Source organism: Sus scrofa, chromosome 6 (assembly GCF_054392235.1).
Source record: "Sus scrofa isolate SSC_HxYL_T2T_F1_AM1 chromosome 6, Sscrofa_HxYL_maternal_Yorkshire_Landrace_v2.0, whole genome shotgun sequence".
Lineage (NCBI taxonomy): Eukaryota > Metazoa > Chordata > Mammalia > Artiodactyla > Suidae > Sus > Sus scrofa.
Window position 1 is genome coordinate 105,518,279 of NC_139388.1, and position 19,183 is coordinate 105,537,461.

Sequence of the window (19,183 nt, forward strand, 5' to 3'; positions counted from 1 at the left end):
ACATGTTAATCAGACAGTACTTGGTACTGAATTTCATGACTGTTGTGTCTCTGTAAGTTAGAAATGACTCTTTGTCCTTATTTTTCCTTGACCTTTAATTTACATTGCCTCACTGTCAATAGTGCCAAACAGAATTGTTTTGAGTGTTTAGAAAATCTTTGCCTGCTATATTACATCTAGGCTTCTATGTCATTTTATTTAGGTGTGCTTTTTGTGAAGAACATATAAATATCTTAAAAATAAAATCCCATCTTTTCTTGATGGTAACAGAGTTTGACCTATTTGCAGTTATTGTTACAATTATTGTATAAATGTGAATGTAACAACTTGGTTTTTGCCTTAAATGTTTTTTATGATGTAGGTAGGGCAGGGAAGGGACCTTCCTTCCCTCCTCTTTAGAAAGTTAGTTTGTTGAAAACTTGTTTTAGAAGGAAGGCTTTATTATTCTAATGGCTAAAGTTTCTCAAATGCATTCTTAAATTTACATTTACTTAACTATGAAAGTCATTGCAACACTAATCTTTGGCTTTCTTTTGTGAAACTTGAGATACTAAAGGCTTTTCTTTTTTCCCCAATCCAACATACCCTCTTATAGTAAATGAACTTTAGGTTATATACTTTATTCTTTTCTTTCTTTCCAGTTTTTAAGCAACGTGATCAACTCTTGGGTGAAAAAGTGGGCAAACTTTGCAATTTTTAAAACCATATGGTTTTATTTCTACACATTTCACTGGTTCTGGTGGTGGCATCACTTTTTTCCAGCTACCAGTTCCTTCTCATTTCTTAACGTCTTTTATTCTGTTCCCACATAGTTCTTTTCAGTTTGTTTTAATACGTCACTAGTGCCTCCGTGCTATATTTACAATCTTTGCACATCAGAGTCTGTGCCTTCCCCAGGAGAGGAGATGGAGGTTTTAGCCCAGAACCTTCTCTCAGATTTCGGTGATGCTGCTATCTGTCATCCTCCAGTTGTGGCTTCGGGGTTGGCAGAGTCTGATCCTGCCCCAGTGATGGTCCTTCAGGGGTGGCCCACCCTTTCTGTCAAGGTTCTGTAGGATACCTTTATATCCCTGCATATGTACAGATGAAATGTCAAATCCCCTGCATATGTTGAGATACTTTTTCTTTCCGCCAAGTTCACCTGTCACACGTGTCCTCTAGCGGTTTTCAAACCAAAGTCCTCTTTCATATCAGCTCATTTTTTTCTCCAAGTATTTCTTAGAGTTTTCTTTATATTCTGACTGGATTCCTCTCTCCAGAATTTCTGTTCAGGGATGTAGGATCTCTGCTTCCTCTGCCTGCCGCCACCTTCTCTCTTCATCACCCCCCTCCCCCCGTTCCCTTCATAGCCCCCACCCTTCCCTGGGAAATGGGGCATCGCCTGACTGTGTGCTCTAGGAACAGGTTGGAGCCTTTGTGCCTCCAGATTTCCACCTGATGACTGTGTTTGATACAAAACTTGAACATGGACATTCTTCCTTTGGAAGGAGTCTGTTGCACAAGAGAATAACAATCATATAGGACATTATATTTGCCTATTGTATAACCACCTGCAGGATGTCTCCACATACACGATTTTACTTAACACTCAGAGCAGCCCTATGAGGTAGGTTTTCTTATCCCTATTTTATACACGAAAAAAGTGAGTCTTTGACAGTTTGCATCACAACACAAGAAGGAGGAGACAGATTTTACACTAAATGTCTGCAGATGGCCTGTCTGTTGCTCTTTCCCCTGCTCCCAGACCCAGAGTGGAACCAGACATGGTAGGTGAAGATCAGGAAGATTTAAGGTCAAGGGGAGGGGGGAATGGTTACAAAACTACACATAAACCTGCTCCATCCAGACAGTTGGCTGTTAAGGAGATGCTTAAGAAACGTTTTCTCTCTTGAGACAATGGCAACACAAAATGATGTCCAGGTTCCCTTTCAAACAGTCAACTTTTGATTCTCAGCCCCAAAATACACACACACACACACACACACACACACACACACACACACACACACACACAGTTATTTGAAGACAACTCTAGTTGTTACTCATAGTTTGTTATGGAAAATAAAGAGGAATATAAGCTCCCTGAATGCCTTTGCCACTTGGCATGTAAAGCTGTTGAAACCTCTTTATGAAACATGAAGGGTCAGGAAGGAGCTTAGTCATCAGAAATCCAAAATAAAACCTTCAGTTCTGGAAATACTAAGTTGGGTAGGATGATTTTAATCATCCCTTTGTCTTGATTATTCTCATTTTGATGAAATAATAAATACACACCATACTCCAGGTTCTGCTGTTATGGGTCACTGCCCACATATGTCAGATTTCATATTCACTTGCCTGTCTTTATATGGAGCCAGATGGGGCGGTATATTGCCTGTATATAAGAACTAGCTGTTATTATTTTCCAAATTCCTTTAGCGAGCTCAGGGATGTGTTGGGGTTGGTTCAGGATTGCATTAGAAAGGCCAGAGCAAAAACCCAAGGTAAGTATTGTGGTGCCAGGTATCTACAAATGGTGGCGCTGATGACTTGAAATAGACTCAATGGCCTTGACTTCCGTTGTAGTAACACATGCTGCAAAAGGCGCAAATGTGAAGGAGAACAAATCTTTCTGCAGGTAATAAATGGACTTTGGTCTTGGAAGCCTCCAGAAGGTTGTAAGCATCAATTATGTAGTAAATAGCAAAATTAATTTCAAAGGATACAGCAATTCCATTCCTGGTTAAATGCCCCACGGCAATGTGTGAAAGACATGAGCCAAAGGCTTGTAGCTGCATCATTGATAAATGCTCAAATCTGCATCTTCCCCAGGGCCCAGCAGAAGGGGTGGTGGCTGGTGGCAAGTTTACACAGAGGACAGAAGACACTTAGCAGGGAGGAGAAAGGACAGACCAGCTACACACAGACGAGGCCTGTGGACTAAGGATGACTGAAACCTTTGAGCAAAACACAAAGAGCCAACACTGCATAATTCCATTAATCTAAGGGTCAGAAACGGGCAAAATATTCTACCCTAGAAACTCCAGGACTGTGATACCCCTGGGGGCTGCCCAGAGGAGGGGATGGAGAGGCTACTGGGGCGGTGGTCTGTTTCTCCTACCGGTGCTCCTTGCAAGCCTTGCGCAGTCTGTGGAAACAACTGATCATCCGGGCCTTCTGTGTGAAAAGCCTCTCAGGAGAGAAAAGTTCACAATTACTCCAAAGACACCGAGGTAGCCCCTCCTAGCCGTCATTTCCCCAGGTTTCTACATGCTGACCCGCTGGGTTTGGTGGACCTAGCACCAATGCGACATGATCCCCAGCCAGAGAAGCCCTCCCATCACTTTTGCTCTCTCCATTGGAAATCTGACATTTCCAGAGGCAGTGACAGCAGCCCTGGGCTCTGACCAACTCAAGGGCAGGTGGCCTACCTCCAGCGCCCCCTTCACCAACAGGTATTTGCATCTCTCCTTGGGGGTTCACAGCCCGCAGCTCCCATTTTCACTTTTGTTCTGCTTTGCATGCCTCTCTCACAGATTAACAATTAACAAACAGAACAGAGTAAAAAGTGGAAATTTCCCTGAGTTAGGAGTTAGGAGACCTGCTTGTCTGCTCTGTGTGCTACGGTATGTTGTTCCGCTGGTGACTGTTTTGCTTCCTTTGACTTAACTTTGGTGGAGAAGTGGCTTCTGTGAGACCACAGGTCCTGCAGAGGATAGTGAATGTGACCTTGAACTCCTTCCAGTAAGACTTATATTTCATGAAGAACCATGAATTAAAATTAAGGGTGGGACACCCACACCTCCCCACATGTGAATGAACTGTGGAGTCTTCTGTCAGTGGGTAATTGGCTGGGCTAGTGTGCTGTTTAAACCTGACTGTAAAGAGATGCCGCACTCTTAGGAGGAGTGAAGTAGCAGGTACCACTGTCTGAGTGTTTCCTGCAGTGACCTGTGTATACACTTGCGGGACCCTCCGCCTCCTCCTCTCAGCCCAGCCGCCCATGCATTTGTCTAAGACTCCTTGCTGTTAATTCACACGCATGGAAGAACCTTTTAAAAGAGAAAGAAGACCCAGGTTTAGGCAGCAAACTGGTGTCCTGTCCTGAGCCCAGGCGCATCACCAAGGCTTTCAGGCAGCCTTCATGCCCTGCCTGCCTCCAGCTCCCATCCCCCGCCATCCACAAACTGTAGCTCCAAACAGGTCCAAATTCTTGTTTCCAGAGAGATGTGCTAAGGATTTCAGCAGTGTCCCTAGCTATCACATCTTAAAAGATGCAGCTAGCAGCTGGTGGCAAAGGACATCAATGCTCTCGCTTTCTTTAGCTTCCATGTAATGCAATTAATATCATTAGCAAGTGGTGGAAAGTCGGCGACAGGCACAGTCTGCCACTCTGGGGACACAGAGATCAGCCTTGTAAAGGGAGCTCTCTGAAGGGAAGGACACTGTCCTGGGAACAAGACAGACTGTGCCAGCGTCACAAGACAGTGCTGGGTACATTTAAGTGTGTCTGTGCCTTGGTGGGAACATGGGTGCCAACTGATCAGAGAGCTGCTCTTGGTGGCATAACCCCCAAAGAAGGAAGACGCTGTCATTATCAGCCATCGTGGTGTCCCTAAACAGTATTTTAAAATAAGGTACGTAATTGGCCAATGAAACGTGTAAGGATTTCTTCAGAATGGAGTAGCTAGATACTTCAAAGAAAAACACTGTGGAAATTTATGACTTAAAAATAAAACAGAATTTTGCATTTATCTTCAATAAAAAGCAAAGTCTTTAACAGAAATATATCCCCTGGAATGGCTTAGGTGGTTTTCTTTCCTCATCGTTCTTACCTGTTCATTGAAGGAGCCTTTACTGAATGCCCTTTATGTGTCCAGCATTGTGCTGGGTAGGATCTGTCTGTTTCTAGCTCACGGCTGAGGGAAGGAGAGGAATCTGTGATGTTAGGTAAATGGCGTGAGAAAGGTCTGTTTGGGGAGCCGTGTATGGGTGGTCGTATGAGGGTCTCTGGAGCTAGTCTAAGCATTTCAAGAAAAGTTTCCCAGGAAAGATCCCTTCCTGAGTCCTGAGGGGTGAGTGAGGATTAGCCAATCAGAGGAGGGAGAAGGGGTACTCCAGCAAGAGGGGACAGCTAGAGCACAGAACCCGTATGTGTGTGTGTGTGTGTACACATGTGTGCATGAATGCGCTTGCGGGTATGTACCTGTGTGAGACAGCACTTAATTTTAATCTCACATGTCTAGAGCCTGGAATTGGGTGGTGATAATGGGGGCCATGGGGGGATAGATGAGGCTGATGATGTGACTGGAGCCATTGCCACTGTGGTCCTAAACCTCTCCAGCCTGTCCTGGCCGTGGGCCTCCTCAGCTTCTCAGGTAGGAGGTTATGAGTCTAGACGTTTCAGCCTGCATTCGGGTTTGAGCCGTTCAGCATTCAGCCATTCAACAGGAAAGGTCTGTTGTTGCCTTTCCTTGGGTGCCTGGGCTGGATGCTGACTGGCACCTGTCACTAGTGTTTCTGATGTGAAAATAAGGGCTAGCTCTTCCTTCTTGTGCTACTAATACAGAAATTAGACATTCTCCCCCTGAATTTATTCCCCAGTCTCCAGCTGGTCCAGGATGTGGCATTAAGAATGCATCCTTTCGAAGTTCCCTGGTGGCCTAGCGATTGAGGATCCCATGTCGTCACTGCTGTGGCTCAGGCTCCTTCCCTGGCCTGAGGACTTCCACGTGCCCCGGGCATGATGCAGCCAAAAAATAAAAATAAATAAATACACAAATAGAATACGTCTTTTCTAACCACGTCAATGTGGTTTTAACTGTTAATCATCCACTGAGACGTTTTCATAATGACACTGCAGTATTGGGTTTCCATTGTGTGCCAAGATTTTGATCTATGAGGCTGAATTTCATTATCACAGCACACATTTTACAACAGACATGACCTTCATTCCATGGTGAGAAATCTGTGGTGATTTTGGATGGCTGGCATCTTCCTGGTTACCAGCCAGTGGCAGAGCCAGAGTTTGAATGTGGGCCACTATGATCCTGACCATACACCGAGTCCTACCTCCGTCTCCTGCTGTTAAACCAAGGATGCGGCGCTGCTGAGGGCCTTCTGCCCCAAGGGACACTGGGCGGGAGTCAGCCTCCCTCAGGCCCAGCAATCCCGGGGAAGTGGGCGGATTTCCCTCATGGCAGCTGTCTCGTGGATTTTCTGGGCCCCTCTCCTCTGCTTCCCCACCTCTGCTCTCTTCTTCAGACAGGCCTCCGCATCGCACTCACTGAGAAAGTCCTAACTGGCCAGCATGGCTCCTTCCATCCACGGGGAACAGAGGGGCCCTTCTCCTGAAGGTCCCTACCCCTGAGCTCTCACCCCCATTACCCGTCCTTCTATATCAGTCCCTCTCACCAGCCCTCGTCTGGTCTCCTCCCTTCCAACAGCATCCTCCCCATAAGACCTAAGCACGCTTAGCACATCCATGGAGAGAAGAACCACTGTGCAGCAGAGACAGTGCATAAACCACAGCCAGACACAGTGACTTGCATGTATCTCACAAACATCATCATGCCGAGTGAAGAAGCAAGGCCCACACAGTGGACCCAGCCTGATGCAAGTCGTGTTTTACAGGGATCCCTGCGCAGCTGGAAAAGCTGTAAAGAAGAGCAGAGGTGATCAAGGGAAGGGATTGGAGCTGGAGAGCAGGGTCGTGTTCTGGTGAGACCTGTGTACCTGCCTCAGGCCGGCATCCTCCGACTGTGTCCTCATGTGGTGGAACAGGCCAGGGATCTGGGAAGCCTCTTTGCTAAGAGCCTCATTCCCCTCATGAGAGCCACTTCCAGAGCCTGAGCACCTCCAAAGGCCCCGCCTCCTGCACCATCACGTTGCACATTAGGGTTTCAGCATATGAACTGGAGGATGTGGGGACATAAACTTTCAGACTGTGGTTTAATGCACTAATTCCTTATTCCAGAAACATTGGTTGAAATACTGCTGTGTCCCAGGCACTGTGGTGGAAGCCGCAAGAAGTGATAAAGGGAGTGTCAGACTCTCAAGGACCTTGTTGTCTAATGAGGTTGAAAAGATGGTGAAATGTATGAATACAGGTGATTTAGTACAAAGTAAAAAATAATGAAGCACAGATAAGTAGCTAGGTTTTCAGGGGCGGGAGAGATTAATTTGTGGAGGAGCAATCCCAGAGAGCTTCCCGGCGGAGGTCGTGTTCACAGTCAAGTGAGTGGAGTCAGCCAAGTGCACCTGTGGGTCAGTGGGAGGAGGAGCAGGGGGTGGGGCCAGGGAGCAGGAATGGAAGAGCAGTGGTTTCTTGGCGCCTCCCTCCTCCGCCTTTTGTACCTTCATGGGAAATACGTATTTACCTTGAATGTGTGTGTATGTGTGGGGTGTGTATCTGTGTACGTGTGCACGCAGTGTGCTCTGTTCACTGCATCTCCCATGACTAAAACAGTTCTTAGTGTATAATAGGTACTCAATTAATATTTCTGGAAGGAAGAAAGAGAGAAGGTGGGGGCAGGATTTGCATTTTAGTTTGGTCTTGATCTCCAAGTAGGTAGCTCATGACTATTACAGAGGTGATGAAAATATGTTTCAGATGGTGGGATCCCCCATTCTTTGTCTAAGTGTACACTGGAGCTAATTAGAACACCTCGTTTCATGTTTACCATTATAGAGGCATTAAATATCTGGTTTGGGAAAAAAATCATCATGACAGTAAATTCAGGTTGTCTTTGAGCTGTCCATGGTTGGTAGGACAGGACAAGAAAACTGCTCCAGGCTCAGAGGAAGGCAGTGGTTTAATGCTCTTGAAGCAGGTGAATCAGTGAATGTCTTTGAGAAATCCCTTTCTGTTCCTCTCATCTGTGTTTACTACACAAGGAAAAATAGCCATCAGGGGACTCCGAGGAGCCTTTGAGAGCCAGCGTCACCTACTTACTTGTGCTTCCTCCAGCATTTTGGAAGCAAGGTATTCCATAAATACAAGTTGTTACTCCTCAGTTTTCATTTGCTTTTTTTCACACTTCCCTCCAATTATATCTGTGTCATAGCTTTACTTTAAATGCAACAAAGCTCCGTCGGTTTTTGTGGAAATACAGTATAGCATTTTGAACTGTTTGCAATACACTTTCTTTTTTGAGCCATTGTTCTCTTCCATCACAGTTTCTGAAAACAGAGGAAGCAGTTCCCATTTCAGTGCGTGAACATGTTAGCCTTTAAGTCTAATCAGATAAAACTCAGCCATAACATAAAACACAAGAGAATAACCTCTGTTCCTCCAAAGACTCCTGTCCACCTCCTTTGTTTTGTTATTGGTATTTCCAGTTTTGTAAAGCATTTTCTCATGATTTTATCTTTCCTGAAATTGCTTTTGGGGAAACATGAGTGAAAGATGCAGTATACAAACAAATTGCATTAACTATGAAAGACGGATGATTTGAGCTCCGTTCTTGCGATGTGCTGGGGAGTTAACCAGACTCGGTTCATTAACACTAATGGAAAAATTCATCATTTACCATGAGCATCTCAGACATTGCAGGGTGATTTCTCCCCCTAATTCACTATGTGACTTGATTACTTCTAAATGTACTAAGACCCAAATAGGAGCTATTTTATCAATCATTCATCCTAAAGATTACTTCTCATTAATTTAAATATGAATTCCTTTGAGAGGAGACTTGCTCTCCAAAAGTGATTTTTTTCTGTATATCTATGACATCCCAGGTACTATATCCTTCCTTAAGTCTCAAAAAATAAGAGTATGTGTCTCATATTTTAAATATAATGTACATTCTTACTGTATTTTAAGCACTGCTCGAGATTCAGAAAAAAATTTTTTTCTTAATTTGATTCAGAATTCTGTATGGAGTAAAGATTTCAAAATATGGGCCTCCTTTGCCTTGTGGAGAGAGAGTTATCCAATATCAACAGCCCATGTACTTTCCTTACAGGCTCTAGAATGTGGCACACTCCACTGGGCTGCTTCTAAAGATGCGGTCAGGCAGGCCGCGGGGTATGTGTCTAGCGACTGACCATAAATGTGCTGATCTGACATATCAGAGATAATGTTCATTTGCTCTAAAACCAAAAGATTATATTTTGAAAGGCTAGGGGTCAGGGCATAAATGGAGCATGTTCAGCACATTCTCAGAAGGATTTTGATCCCAAAGAGGCTCTGGAATAGTACTGATTAATCATTCAGAAAGGACCTGCAGAGGGGAGGCCAGTGGGAGGTGGGTCACCCGCACAGCGAAACCCAAGCCCAGGGACAGCGACTGTGATGGAGCCCAAACCCCTCTGTTGCACGGACACACTGGCACCCTGCCTGCACACCTGGTGTAAAAAGTACAACCAGAAGGAAATAGAAAAAAGCATTTGGTGGTTTGCAGTGGGAAAACATCTACTGACATTCTCTATTAGAAAGTTTCCAATGTGTAAAGTATATACTGTAAGTTTTCTAAAAACAAACTTTAGTAGAGAGTTTACAAGCAAAAATGAGGACAAGGAAAACCTTGTTCAGGCCCTAAGGTAGGAAAATTCCTAGTCATTTTCATGGTCTAAATAGATAAGTAAACCTTGCATGCGGGTGGAAAGCATGGAGCAGAAATTGAAGTCTGTGAAGACTGGTAGGATTTCACTGTCATGCAGATAAAACGTAATGACTCAATAGAGATTTAAACAATTTTCAAAAATCCAACAGAGTGAACATTTCGAGCTCCTGAAGTTTCAAAGAAACTGTTCCAGAGAACAGCCACTTTGAGGATAAAGTCATGGGTTAATTTCATCTTTCCATCTTTCCTGTCAAGTGTTGCTTTAGAAAGCGGCCCACCACTGGTCTAAACAGAATGGAGCCTTTATCAGAGAGAAGCTGGCATATAATACTACTGAGAAGAGGTCATGTTTTATGCTAAAAAGAACCCTCAGTTCACCTCCACTAGTTTTCTTCCTCCAGAACATCTCCGCCTTCAACTTTCCCCAAGTGCATACATCTACGCAAACTCATAGCCCCTTGCTAGCTTCAGTATACCAAAAACAGAAGGCAGGCTGGAATGGAAGGCTGACCCCCAGGAAGGGGAGGAAAGGGAGACAGCCAACCCAGCCCTGCTCTGTGCCCTGGACCAGCCCATGTGCCCTGAGACAGACTCTGTTTCTCCTACTTCTAGGAGCCTCTAGCTGTGAGATCCAGTTCTACAGAACCACACGGAAGAGCAGTCTATGGGCCAGGATAATCTACGCTATTCCAAATTGGACTTGGTTCCAGCTTCTTAGATGGCAAAACTAACGCATCCAGAGAGCTTAAAACACCGACTAATCTAGACAGATTTGCCAACAAGCACATACAGCTGGAACATTTCTACTGCAACCATTTTTGTATAAGCAAGTTTTTAAAGATGGTAATAAACAAAATTAAAGGCAAAAGAAAACCTCTTCTGCCTTTTCAAATACTATGTACCCCCCTACCCCATGTCCTACCTGGAGTCCCTCCCCCCACCCCACCATAATCACCACACTAGCCTCATCTGATGAATTCACTCCAGCATGAAATCACGCTTCCTCACACCATTGCAAGGATGTTGGGAAAACTGTCCCTCAGTCTGCTGCAGCTGGAGGCCAGGGACCACACAGGATGCTCCTGGGGTGCCAGGCTCGGCAAGGGCCAACGCGGAGGGCCGAGGCTTCCAGCTTTGGCATGTGTTGTGAATGAAGTCTGTGCACACCTCAAACTTGTCCTTGTCCTTGTCCTGAGATTATGAAGCTTGGTGGTTAATCCTGTGACTCAAGAACTTGTCACCTGGGGAAAATAAACAAGGTGAATTGAGTGGCAGGCGAAGCCCTTGGCGCTTTGCGGGCAGCACTGAGGAGCACAGGTGCACAGAGGGAGCAGCAGCCAGTGGCCGGCTGTGCTGAGGCTGACGCATCCGCCCTGGGCTCAGGCCACAGATTCTGCAGGAGGCACCCCAGTCATCCTGCCCGACTCCCCACTCCACGCTGTCTGCTCTGCTCATCTGCAGAGGAGTCCAGAAGGATCCCTCAGTCCTGTGGATCCCTACCTCTAGCATCACTCTCACAAGCTTACGTTCTGCCTTTGACTCCCAGACTGAGGAAGTCTCCAACTCCCACTGGCTGGTTTTCTCTAGATGCGGCAGAACCAGCTTCTCCTGCTCCTGCCACTCTCATGCAGACCCTCCAGCCTGCCTTCCGCACCCCCTCCCTCAGGCTGGCCCCAAGAGGGGGCAGGATGACTTTCCAGACCTTTGACTTTTCTTTCCCTATTCAAGAACCTGCTGCAGAGTTCCCGTGGTGGCGCAGTGGTTAACGAATCCGACTAGGAACCATGAGGTTTCGGGTTCAGTCCCTACCCTTGCTCAGTGGGTTAAGGATCCGGCGTTGCCGTGAGCTGTGGTGTAGGTTGCAGACGTGGCTCGGATCCAGCGTTGCTGTGGCTCTGGCATAGGCTGGCGGCTACAGCTCCAATTCGACCCCTAGCCTGGGAACCTCCATATGCCGTGTGAGCGGGCCCAGGAAATAGCAAAAAGACAAAAAAAAAAAAAAAAAAAGAAAAGAAAAAGAAAAAGAAAAAAAAAGAACCTACTGCATCTCTGAGCAGCTGGAACTCCCCCAGGGCCCCCGTTGTGAGGAAGTGTCTCCACAGCCCTGCTGCCCAGCTCCGTTGGTCTCCTCTCATGATCCTGTGATCCAGTCCTATTTCAGGAACCTGGGCCCTGTGCCCTCCTAGGACCTAAATGAAGAAACAACAGCAAGAGCAAAAACAATTTGATGAAAATGGTCCCTTCCGAGATTTTATGTATTTAATGAAATAATGCATATAATGTGAAATGCACTTACAGTGCCTGGATACACATTAAATGTTTAATACATATATATTTCTACTGTTATGGTTATATCATTATTAAACAGGTACTATGCATAATAACAATAAATCGCAATGTAATTTACACTCCTTTTGCCTTTTAGATTTTTACTTCATTTGCCCCTCCAATCAAAGACCCTTGAAGTAGGCTGTCTACCATACTCAGGGTTCCCTAGTGCCTAGTACAGTGCTGTGCAAACACTGGTGTCCTGTAAATGTTTGTGGATGGAATGCAATGGCAGCAGCTCTGCCTCCTGCCACTCACACAGGGTGCTGCTTGCATGCTTGTATAGCCAGGTTAGGTGGAATGTTGTATTTGTCTGTGCAGATGTGATGTTCATTTGTGTGTATGTAGCTATGAATATTTAAATTCTCATTTAAAAACATGGAGTTTCAAATCTCTTTCTGGCAGAAAGTCAAGCCTGTCTCTTCTCTATTTTCTTCTTCTTGGTCACGGTTTTATAAATTACAGCTTGTCCCAATTAAAAATTATCCAGATGGCCAGTTCTTCACATTACACTTTAGTCCATGCAGAGAATGGGTCTTTGTTTCTAAAGACTTCCTTTTTTACCACATGTTCTATTCTTGAAGCAACTAAATTTTGGAATGAAATCAGAAAAAAAAAAAAAAAAAAACACTGAACAGTTTAAATTCTCTCAAAGTATTCTAATTTCCCTACTTTTCTCTGCATAATCTATAGTGCCAAAGATGTTATATAAATAGATTAACATCATCAGCATCCACTTGGCAAAGCACCTACTATGTACAAGGCAACAATTTCAGGAATTCTGTCATTTTTGCTTATACTTAATGTAGTCAGAGAAAAATCTAATCCCGGAGGCAGTTTTGCAAGGTAGGTAAAAGCCCAGATCCTGGCACAAGGCTCCCCGGGTTTCAATCCCATCTCTACAGCTTCCTAGCTCTGTGGCTTTACATTATTTAAGATCTCTCTGTGCATCAGTTTCTTCATCTATAAAATGCAAGTAATAAAGCTACCTATTTCAAGGGATATTGGTGGGAGTTGAGTTAACATATAAAGAGAGCTTAAATCAGAGTATAACACAGTAAAAACTATAAAACTGGGAGTTCCCTTTGTGGCTCAGTGGTAATGAACCCAACTAGTATCCATAAGGATATGGGTTCAATCCCTGACCTCAGTCAGTGGGTTAAGGATCCAGCATTGCTGTAGCTATGGTGTAGGCTGGCAGCTGTAGCTCCGATTAGACCCCTATCCTGGGAACTTCCCCATGCTATAGATGTGGCCCTAAAAAAAAAAAATAAACTATAGCACTATAATCTGTTATAGATATTCTTATGAATATTAGACTAATCAGGTTGTGTTTTGATGAAATCTCTTCTTTAAATTTTTTGATAATTTTAATACCTGAATTTAATAGAAATAAAAACATTCATGTATATTAAAATAAAAATATTCACATATATTCATATATTAAAAACATTCATATATATTCATATATATAACCTAATATATATGTTAGGTTAGTCTGTTCATCTTTTATAAACTATTTTAGAAAATTTTTATTTATATATTATTTATTATAAAATATAAAATGTTTTACATGTTGATTCTTGATAATAAATTGTTAAAACTTACTTAAACAATATTTTAGAATAGCTTATGGTAGAAAGTGGTATTGATCATATTTTTTTGAAAGAAATGTTCATTTTTATCAGCAATTACATTGCTACCCTCCGTATTTAATATCTGTATTGTTTATTTTTTAAAAAACAACTGTTTTTAAACAGCTCCCTTCAAGACTTAATTGGATTCCTAATGTTGGTTCTTATTTCTAATCAGGATGGTATTGCTTCACACGCCATAAATTATAGTACACATTTGCCTTTGGTGTGTTAACTAACTTAGAGGAGAGAGAACTGGCAATCAGCTTCTGTACTATGGAGCCTGCCTATATGTATTTGAACCTACAGAAGAGATTTTGTTTACAGACCGTGGAATAACAAAAGTTCATCTCTTCAGTAGAGACCAAAAGGTATCTTCCATAATTCTCCAAAAAACTCCTTAACGCTTTGCTTACAGGACAGGGAGGGCCAGTAGGGCTCCTGTAAATCCTCTTACATCTTTGAGTGTTTAAGATGACTAAGCTAAGGCTGTCGAAAGGATGCTTTGTTCTCCTGAAAAATATTTTCACTTCTAAGTGAAATTTTGTTTTAAAACAATGCATATTTATAAAAGGAGAAAAAAAGCATTGTAAAGCCCTTTGCGGAAAGGTCTTTAAATTAAATGTATTTCAAACTAGGATATCCCAATTTAAAAAATGTATTTGACAGTTTAAGCTATACAAAATAATCTTGACATTTTCATAACACTCAACCAAAATATTAAAATTGAAAGAATGAAAATGACTGGCATGTAGTAACAGAAATGTTCATTGTAAGGATAGAAACACATACTTAGCACTAAAATTGTTTTGTTTGAATTAATAATGTAGCATGTCAATCACTTTAATTTACTGCTTAATGTTAACTATGTTGATAACACTGTTAGAATTTTTTCAGTTGCAATTCTATCTATTGGATCTTCTCCATGTATAGATTATATAAATTACTTAGTACATTCTGCTGCATAATTTTTTTTTTTTTGGCTTTTCTAGGGCTGCACCCACGGCATATGGAGGTTCCCAGGCTAGGGGTTGAATCGGAGCTGTAGCTGTAGGCTTATGCCACAGCCACAGCAACGCGGGATCTGAGCCACGTCTGCAGCCTACACCACAGCTCACAGCAACGCCCGGATCCTTAACCCACTGAGCAAGGGCAGGGACCGAACCCACAACCTCATGGATCCTAGTCAGATTCGTTAACCACTGCTCCACGATAGGAACTCCGAGCATAAAATTTTAAAAGGCCATTAGCATGGTACCTAGTATACTATCACATTCCTTAAGAATATTTTATAGCTTGGAAGTTTCTAGTGACCATACATGAAAACACTTTAGAGGAAACAGCACACACACACATACACACACACTTTAGCCTTCACTCTTGATGCATTTTTATATTTTCATGTTGCTAATGTCAACATCAAGATGATACAGGTGTTAGAATTATCTCACAAGAATTGTAAAGAAGCCATAGTAAAAATGCTTCCACAGGTAATTACTACATGTTTGAAACAAATGACAAAATGGAAACAACAACCAGTCCAGGATCATAGGAAAAAGAAAACACAGGAAATTCACCTGAAGGAAATACATGAATTCCTAGAAACCTACCAAGACTAAATCATGACGAAATATAAAATATGAACATACCAATAAAGAGTAAAAGTGTGGAAGAGTAATTTTAAAACATCATAGCAAAGAAAAGCCCCAGACCAGGTGGCTTCAGTGATGAATCCTACTGAAACATTTAAAGAAGAGTTAACGCCAGTCCTTCTCAAACTTCTGCCAAAAAATTAAGGGGCAAAAACACTTCCAAACTCCTTTTACAAAGCCAGCATTACCCTAATACCAAAGCCAGACAAGGAGAATACAAGAAAAGAAATGTATAGACCAATATCCCTAATGAAAATAGATGCAAAAATCCTCAACAAAAATATAAGCAAACCAAGCTCAACAGCACATCAGGTCACAGCAGTGACCCAGGCCACTGAAGGAACAATGCCAGATCCTTAACTGCTGTACCACAAGGAAACTCCATGAGAAAAATATTTTTAGAACCAAATTTATTTCATCCAGCTCTTTGAACTCTGAGTTGTACAATTTTTTTTAAACTCTACTTATGAAGCTTTTGTTCTTAATATTCATACATTTATCTGTGTGCATTAAATTTTATAGTATTTTAATAACACTTAATAACAGCTATTTTATGCATAAAAATTAGTCAGAATCAGAGAAAATTTACCTGTAGTAGAGTTTGTGTAAACTCATTTTAAAGCCTCAGGATTTTAAAGAAAATTGACTACTCTGAGACCTTAGAATCTTATATATAGCGACTAGGTTTTGCTCACCTCTATATTTAAGAACAGTATAAAAGAAATCACTTTATATCCTAAGCAGATATTATGAAGCATAATGATTCTTGGAACCTTCCTGGTCTGTATTCCTGATCTATATATGTATATATGTATCATTGTACTTGCACATAACCTTCATAGAAGTAAAATCATAACAATTTAAGTCCTATGTTAGCTCTTAAAAGTTTCTGTAAAAAGTTATTACAGGTGTTCAATAATTTTAGTAACCTGCATATCAGTATTTGTTATGCCTTTCAATGCCATTGGCCAAGAAATCAATATTTTCTTAAAAATAAAAGATGTTCATTTAACTTTGGTCTGCTGTACCCACATGCTACCCATGTACTAAGTTAAACAGCAGTGAGGGCAGACAGTCTTCCATCTGCTGGGGAGTGGCATGGGGTGGGAGGTGGGTGCTGCTCTTCCCGTGTGACAGGGACCACGTGGCACCTGGCAGCAGGATGGGGGTCTGGTCCCAGCAGGGCCTCGGCCGGCAGTGTTGACTTATCTCATCCCCTCCTGCTTCCTGATGGACCCCTTCTCTGGCATCTCAGCCTCTCATCCTCTGATGGGGCAGCATGAGGGCTCTCTCACCGCCTCTGCTGTGAGAGGCAAACCCTTGGACAGTCTATTCCGTGGATGCTTCCAGTACGAGGGCTCCACTCACTCCCACAAGTAAATCCTTGTGTTTTGAAGATAAAGGAAGAGACTTTAGAATGTAACCTCCCAGCTCAGAACCATTGTCTCATCTAGGCCTTAGAAAGAAAAAACGTAATTGGCCAGAATTGAGACTGAAATACAGGAAGGCTGGCTTAGTTGCATCAGGGAGGAGCTCTTTCAGTCCAACAGGATCCAGGATCTGATTCCTGGGCTATGTGATGGCAGGTTCCTAGATCAGGGCTCCTCCTGGAAGCTGCTTGTCTTTTCCAGATGACTTCATCTTTCCAGGTCAGCAAATAGGTTGTCCAGCGACTTGACACTCTCCCTGAAATCCTGCTGACCTCTGGTTTTCTATTTATGTTTTGAGTATAGCACTCAAGAGGCTAGTTCATCTTTGCTCTTTTGCTTAAATTTGTAATGTCTTCCGACCCTTTAAATGTCGTGTCACAGAATGATCATGAGTATTTGGGAAGGCAAGGAATTCAGGGCCCGGAGGAGGCGGCTCAGGCTGGAAGAACCGCCTGGGACTCTGGCCACCCTCCTGGCCGCCCTGAGGATGTAGGTACAGTCCAGATGGGAAGCTCCCAGCTTAGTTATAACCTCCTGGTCCAAACTGTCCATCTCCCAAGATTTGACAGAACATTGGCCCATTATTTTCAGCTGAACAGGGTAGTCTGAGAGAGGCACGTACCAGATTTGATGCTTGGGTATGAGAAGAGGAAATCTCACACCCTGGTCCTGGATGTGCAGGACCTGGAGTCCAAGGGGTGTGGAAATCAGGGGCATCATCTGATCTTCCCACGTGGTTAGGAGCCACCTGGCAAGAATCCAAAAGAAACGAATGGGAAGAAGAATGACAAGGAAGGCAGGGGTCCTGGTCAGTGGGCAGAGCAGAGCATAGAGGATGGCTCCGCGCTACCAGCTACTATCAGGGGAGGGGCCTTCTTTCTGGGTTGGATTTGGAGGCAGAGGGCTTGTCAGGGGAGGGGCCACCAAGAACAAAGTAGGAACATGGGGCTCCATCCCAGCAGGGCCCCTCGTTCTAGTCACAACAGCAGACAAGGCTTTTAGAAACAAGGACCGGGGCAAATGCTAAGGTCAAGGACGCAGAGCCCAGGAGGCTGAGGCATGAGCCCAGGTATCGGGATGGGGCCCTTTGGACTTTAGAATGAACCACTGGGTTCTGCGACTTGCTCAGGTCAGGATTGGTCTGGGGATATGGAAACAGCACCAGGCTGTGGGATCAGGGGCCCCTATGTGGGGGAAGGAAGGAGGATTCCAGGGCCAACAGGACTTGCCGGGATTTGCTGCTCCAACCCCTACCTCATCACAACCAGCTAAGGACATGGCTCCTGAAAGGAGTGCAGACAGTTTTTAAGGAAAAATATACACTGATAGAGTTTTATTTTTCCATTTATCCTCAGATGTTAAAAATTATACTTCAGTATTCTGAAAAGCAAAACTAGTATCTTTAATTGCAGTCATTTTTAATCTCTCGATAGATAAAATATATGACGAGGGCTACCAAGATCTCAGTTTTAGGTATTTCTGTCCAAAAATCTCTCCTAAAGTTTGTCTGCCACTGCCTGGCTCTTTTTTGCTTATTTAGCCTTTACCTTCTATTTATCTATCTTGCTAATGAACTTGGGCCTGACATATTTTATAAATTATTCGGTTGAACTGTATCAAATTCCCAACATTTGACTGTCTCTGACTTTTAAGAACTGCAGCTTTATATGGGTCAACCTGATAGTTCCTGCTGTCTCTTCCTTCTTCTCCTGACAACACACACATGAATTAAGGCAGGTGGGGAGGTGGTCTTCCTAGTAGGTTTCAGGAGAACTAGGCAGAAATCTAGATACAGTATTTCTGGATACACGAATGTTAAGAAATAAAAGCATCGTATTCTCCGATACTAGTAAATATGTTTAGTTACCACAGCATTTTGTGAAAGACGTGGTCAAATCAGGGTATAAATTTGGGAGGATACAAACTGAGCCAGGTGTTGACATGCTATTTTCCTTGCTCCACTGGATATGCATCTTTATGTTATTCTTAGATTTTCAAGGTTTTTAAGTTGTGCTGATGACTGTATCTGTAATACCTGCTGACCAGCGTTCGTCGTCCGAAGCTGAGATGTCAGAGGGCAGTGTGAAAAGAAACTTACCTGCATGTGTTCAGTGTTCAGTGAAAGGATGTCTCTGTTCATCTTTTCAGTCGTGGTTGTACATCTGATTCAGTGACAGTGCAGCCCTGACGTGTCCTCACAGACCGATGCCTGTGCTCTCCTTTTTATGCTGACCCGTGCTTTTGGCTGCCCATATTCAGACATGAACTTGAAAAAGGAGGCAATGCTTCACGATCATCTGAGAGAACAAACACAGGCAAACTTGGAGTCAGACTCTGCATATTCAAAATCAAAAAACTTCTGTAGTTTGAACTTCAGCGGAAAGCATGAAAATGTGAATAGTCCGTCCAGGTAAGAAACTTAAAAACATTGACCAGAGAGTAGAAAAGAACAAATTTGTTAGGAGTAATGGTTCCTTATGTTTCTTCAATGTGTTTTTTTTTATTTCTGGATATTATTATGATCACTGGCTCATAGAATTCATCTAAGCCTTGATGTGCTTTTAAAAATATTTTTTCTTGGAGTTCCCATCGTA

At 43.2% G+C, this 19,183-nt stretch overlaps 1 protein-coding gene and 1 long non-coding RNA gene across 2 annotated transcripts in view; one reads left to right on the top strand and one right to left on the bottom strand.

Moving 5' to 3' along the window:
• Positions 1–19,183, top strand: part of LOC102161139 (uncharacterized) — a 263,087-nt gene that overhangs the window by 80,093 nt on the left and 163,811 nt on the right. The gene's annotated exons all lie outside the window — the stretch shown is intronic.
• LOC146402728 (uncharacterized) lies at positions 6,912–18,886 on the bottom strand. The gene is made up of 5 exons (XM_084964215.1): positions 18,688–18,886; positions 17,212–17,337; positions 11,588–11,734; positions 10,713–10,786; positions 6,912–8,160 (listed from the first exon to the last, which is right to left on the bottom strand). Exons 1-4 carry the CDS (start codon positions 18,727–18,729, stop codon positions 10,772–10,774), a joined length of 330 nt encoding a protein of 109 aa, XP_084820341.1. The 5' UTR covers positions 18,730–18,886; the 3' UTR covers positions 6,912–8,160; positions 10,713–10,771.

Bases quoted from the DNA above. Each gene is read 5' to 3' on its own strand.
- LOC146402728 (XM_084964215.1), bottom strand. From the start codon at position 18,729: ATGAACAGAGACATCCTTTCACTGAACACTGAACACATGCAG. The intron at 17,338-18,687 runs GTAAGTTTCTTT...GATTCTTGCCAG, and splicing joins TGAACACTGAACACATGCAG to GTGGCTCCTAACCACGTGGG. The intron at 11,735-17,211 runs GTACGTGCCTCT...TTCTTCATTTAG, and splicing joins ATACCCAAGCATCAAATCTG to GTCCTAGGAGGGCACAGGGC.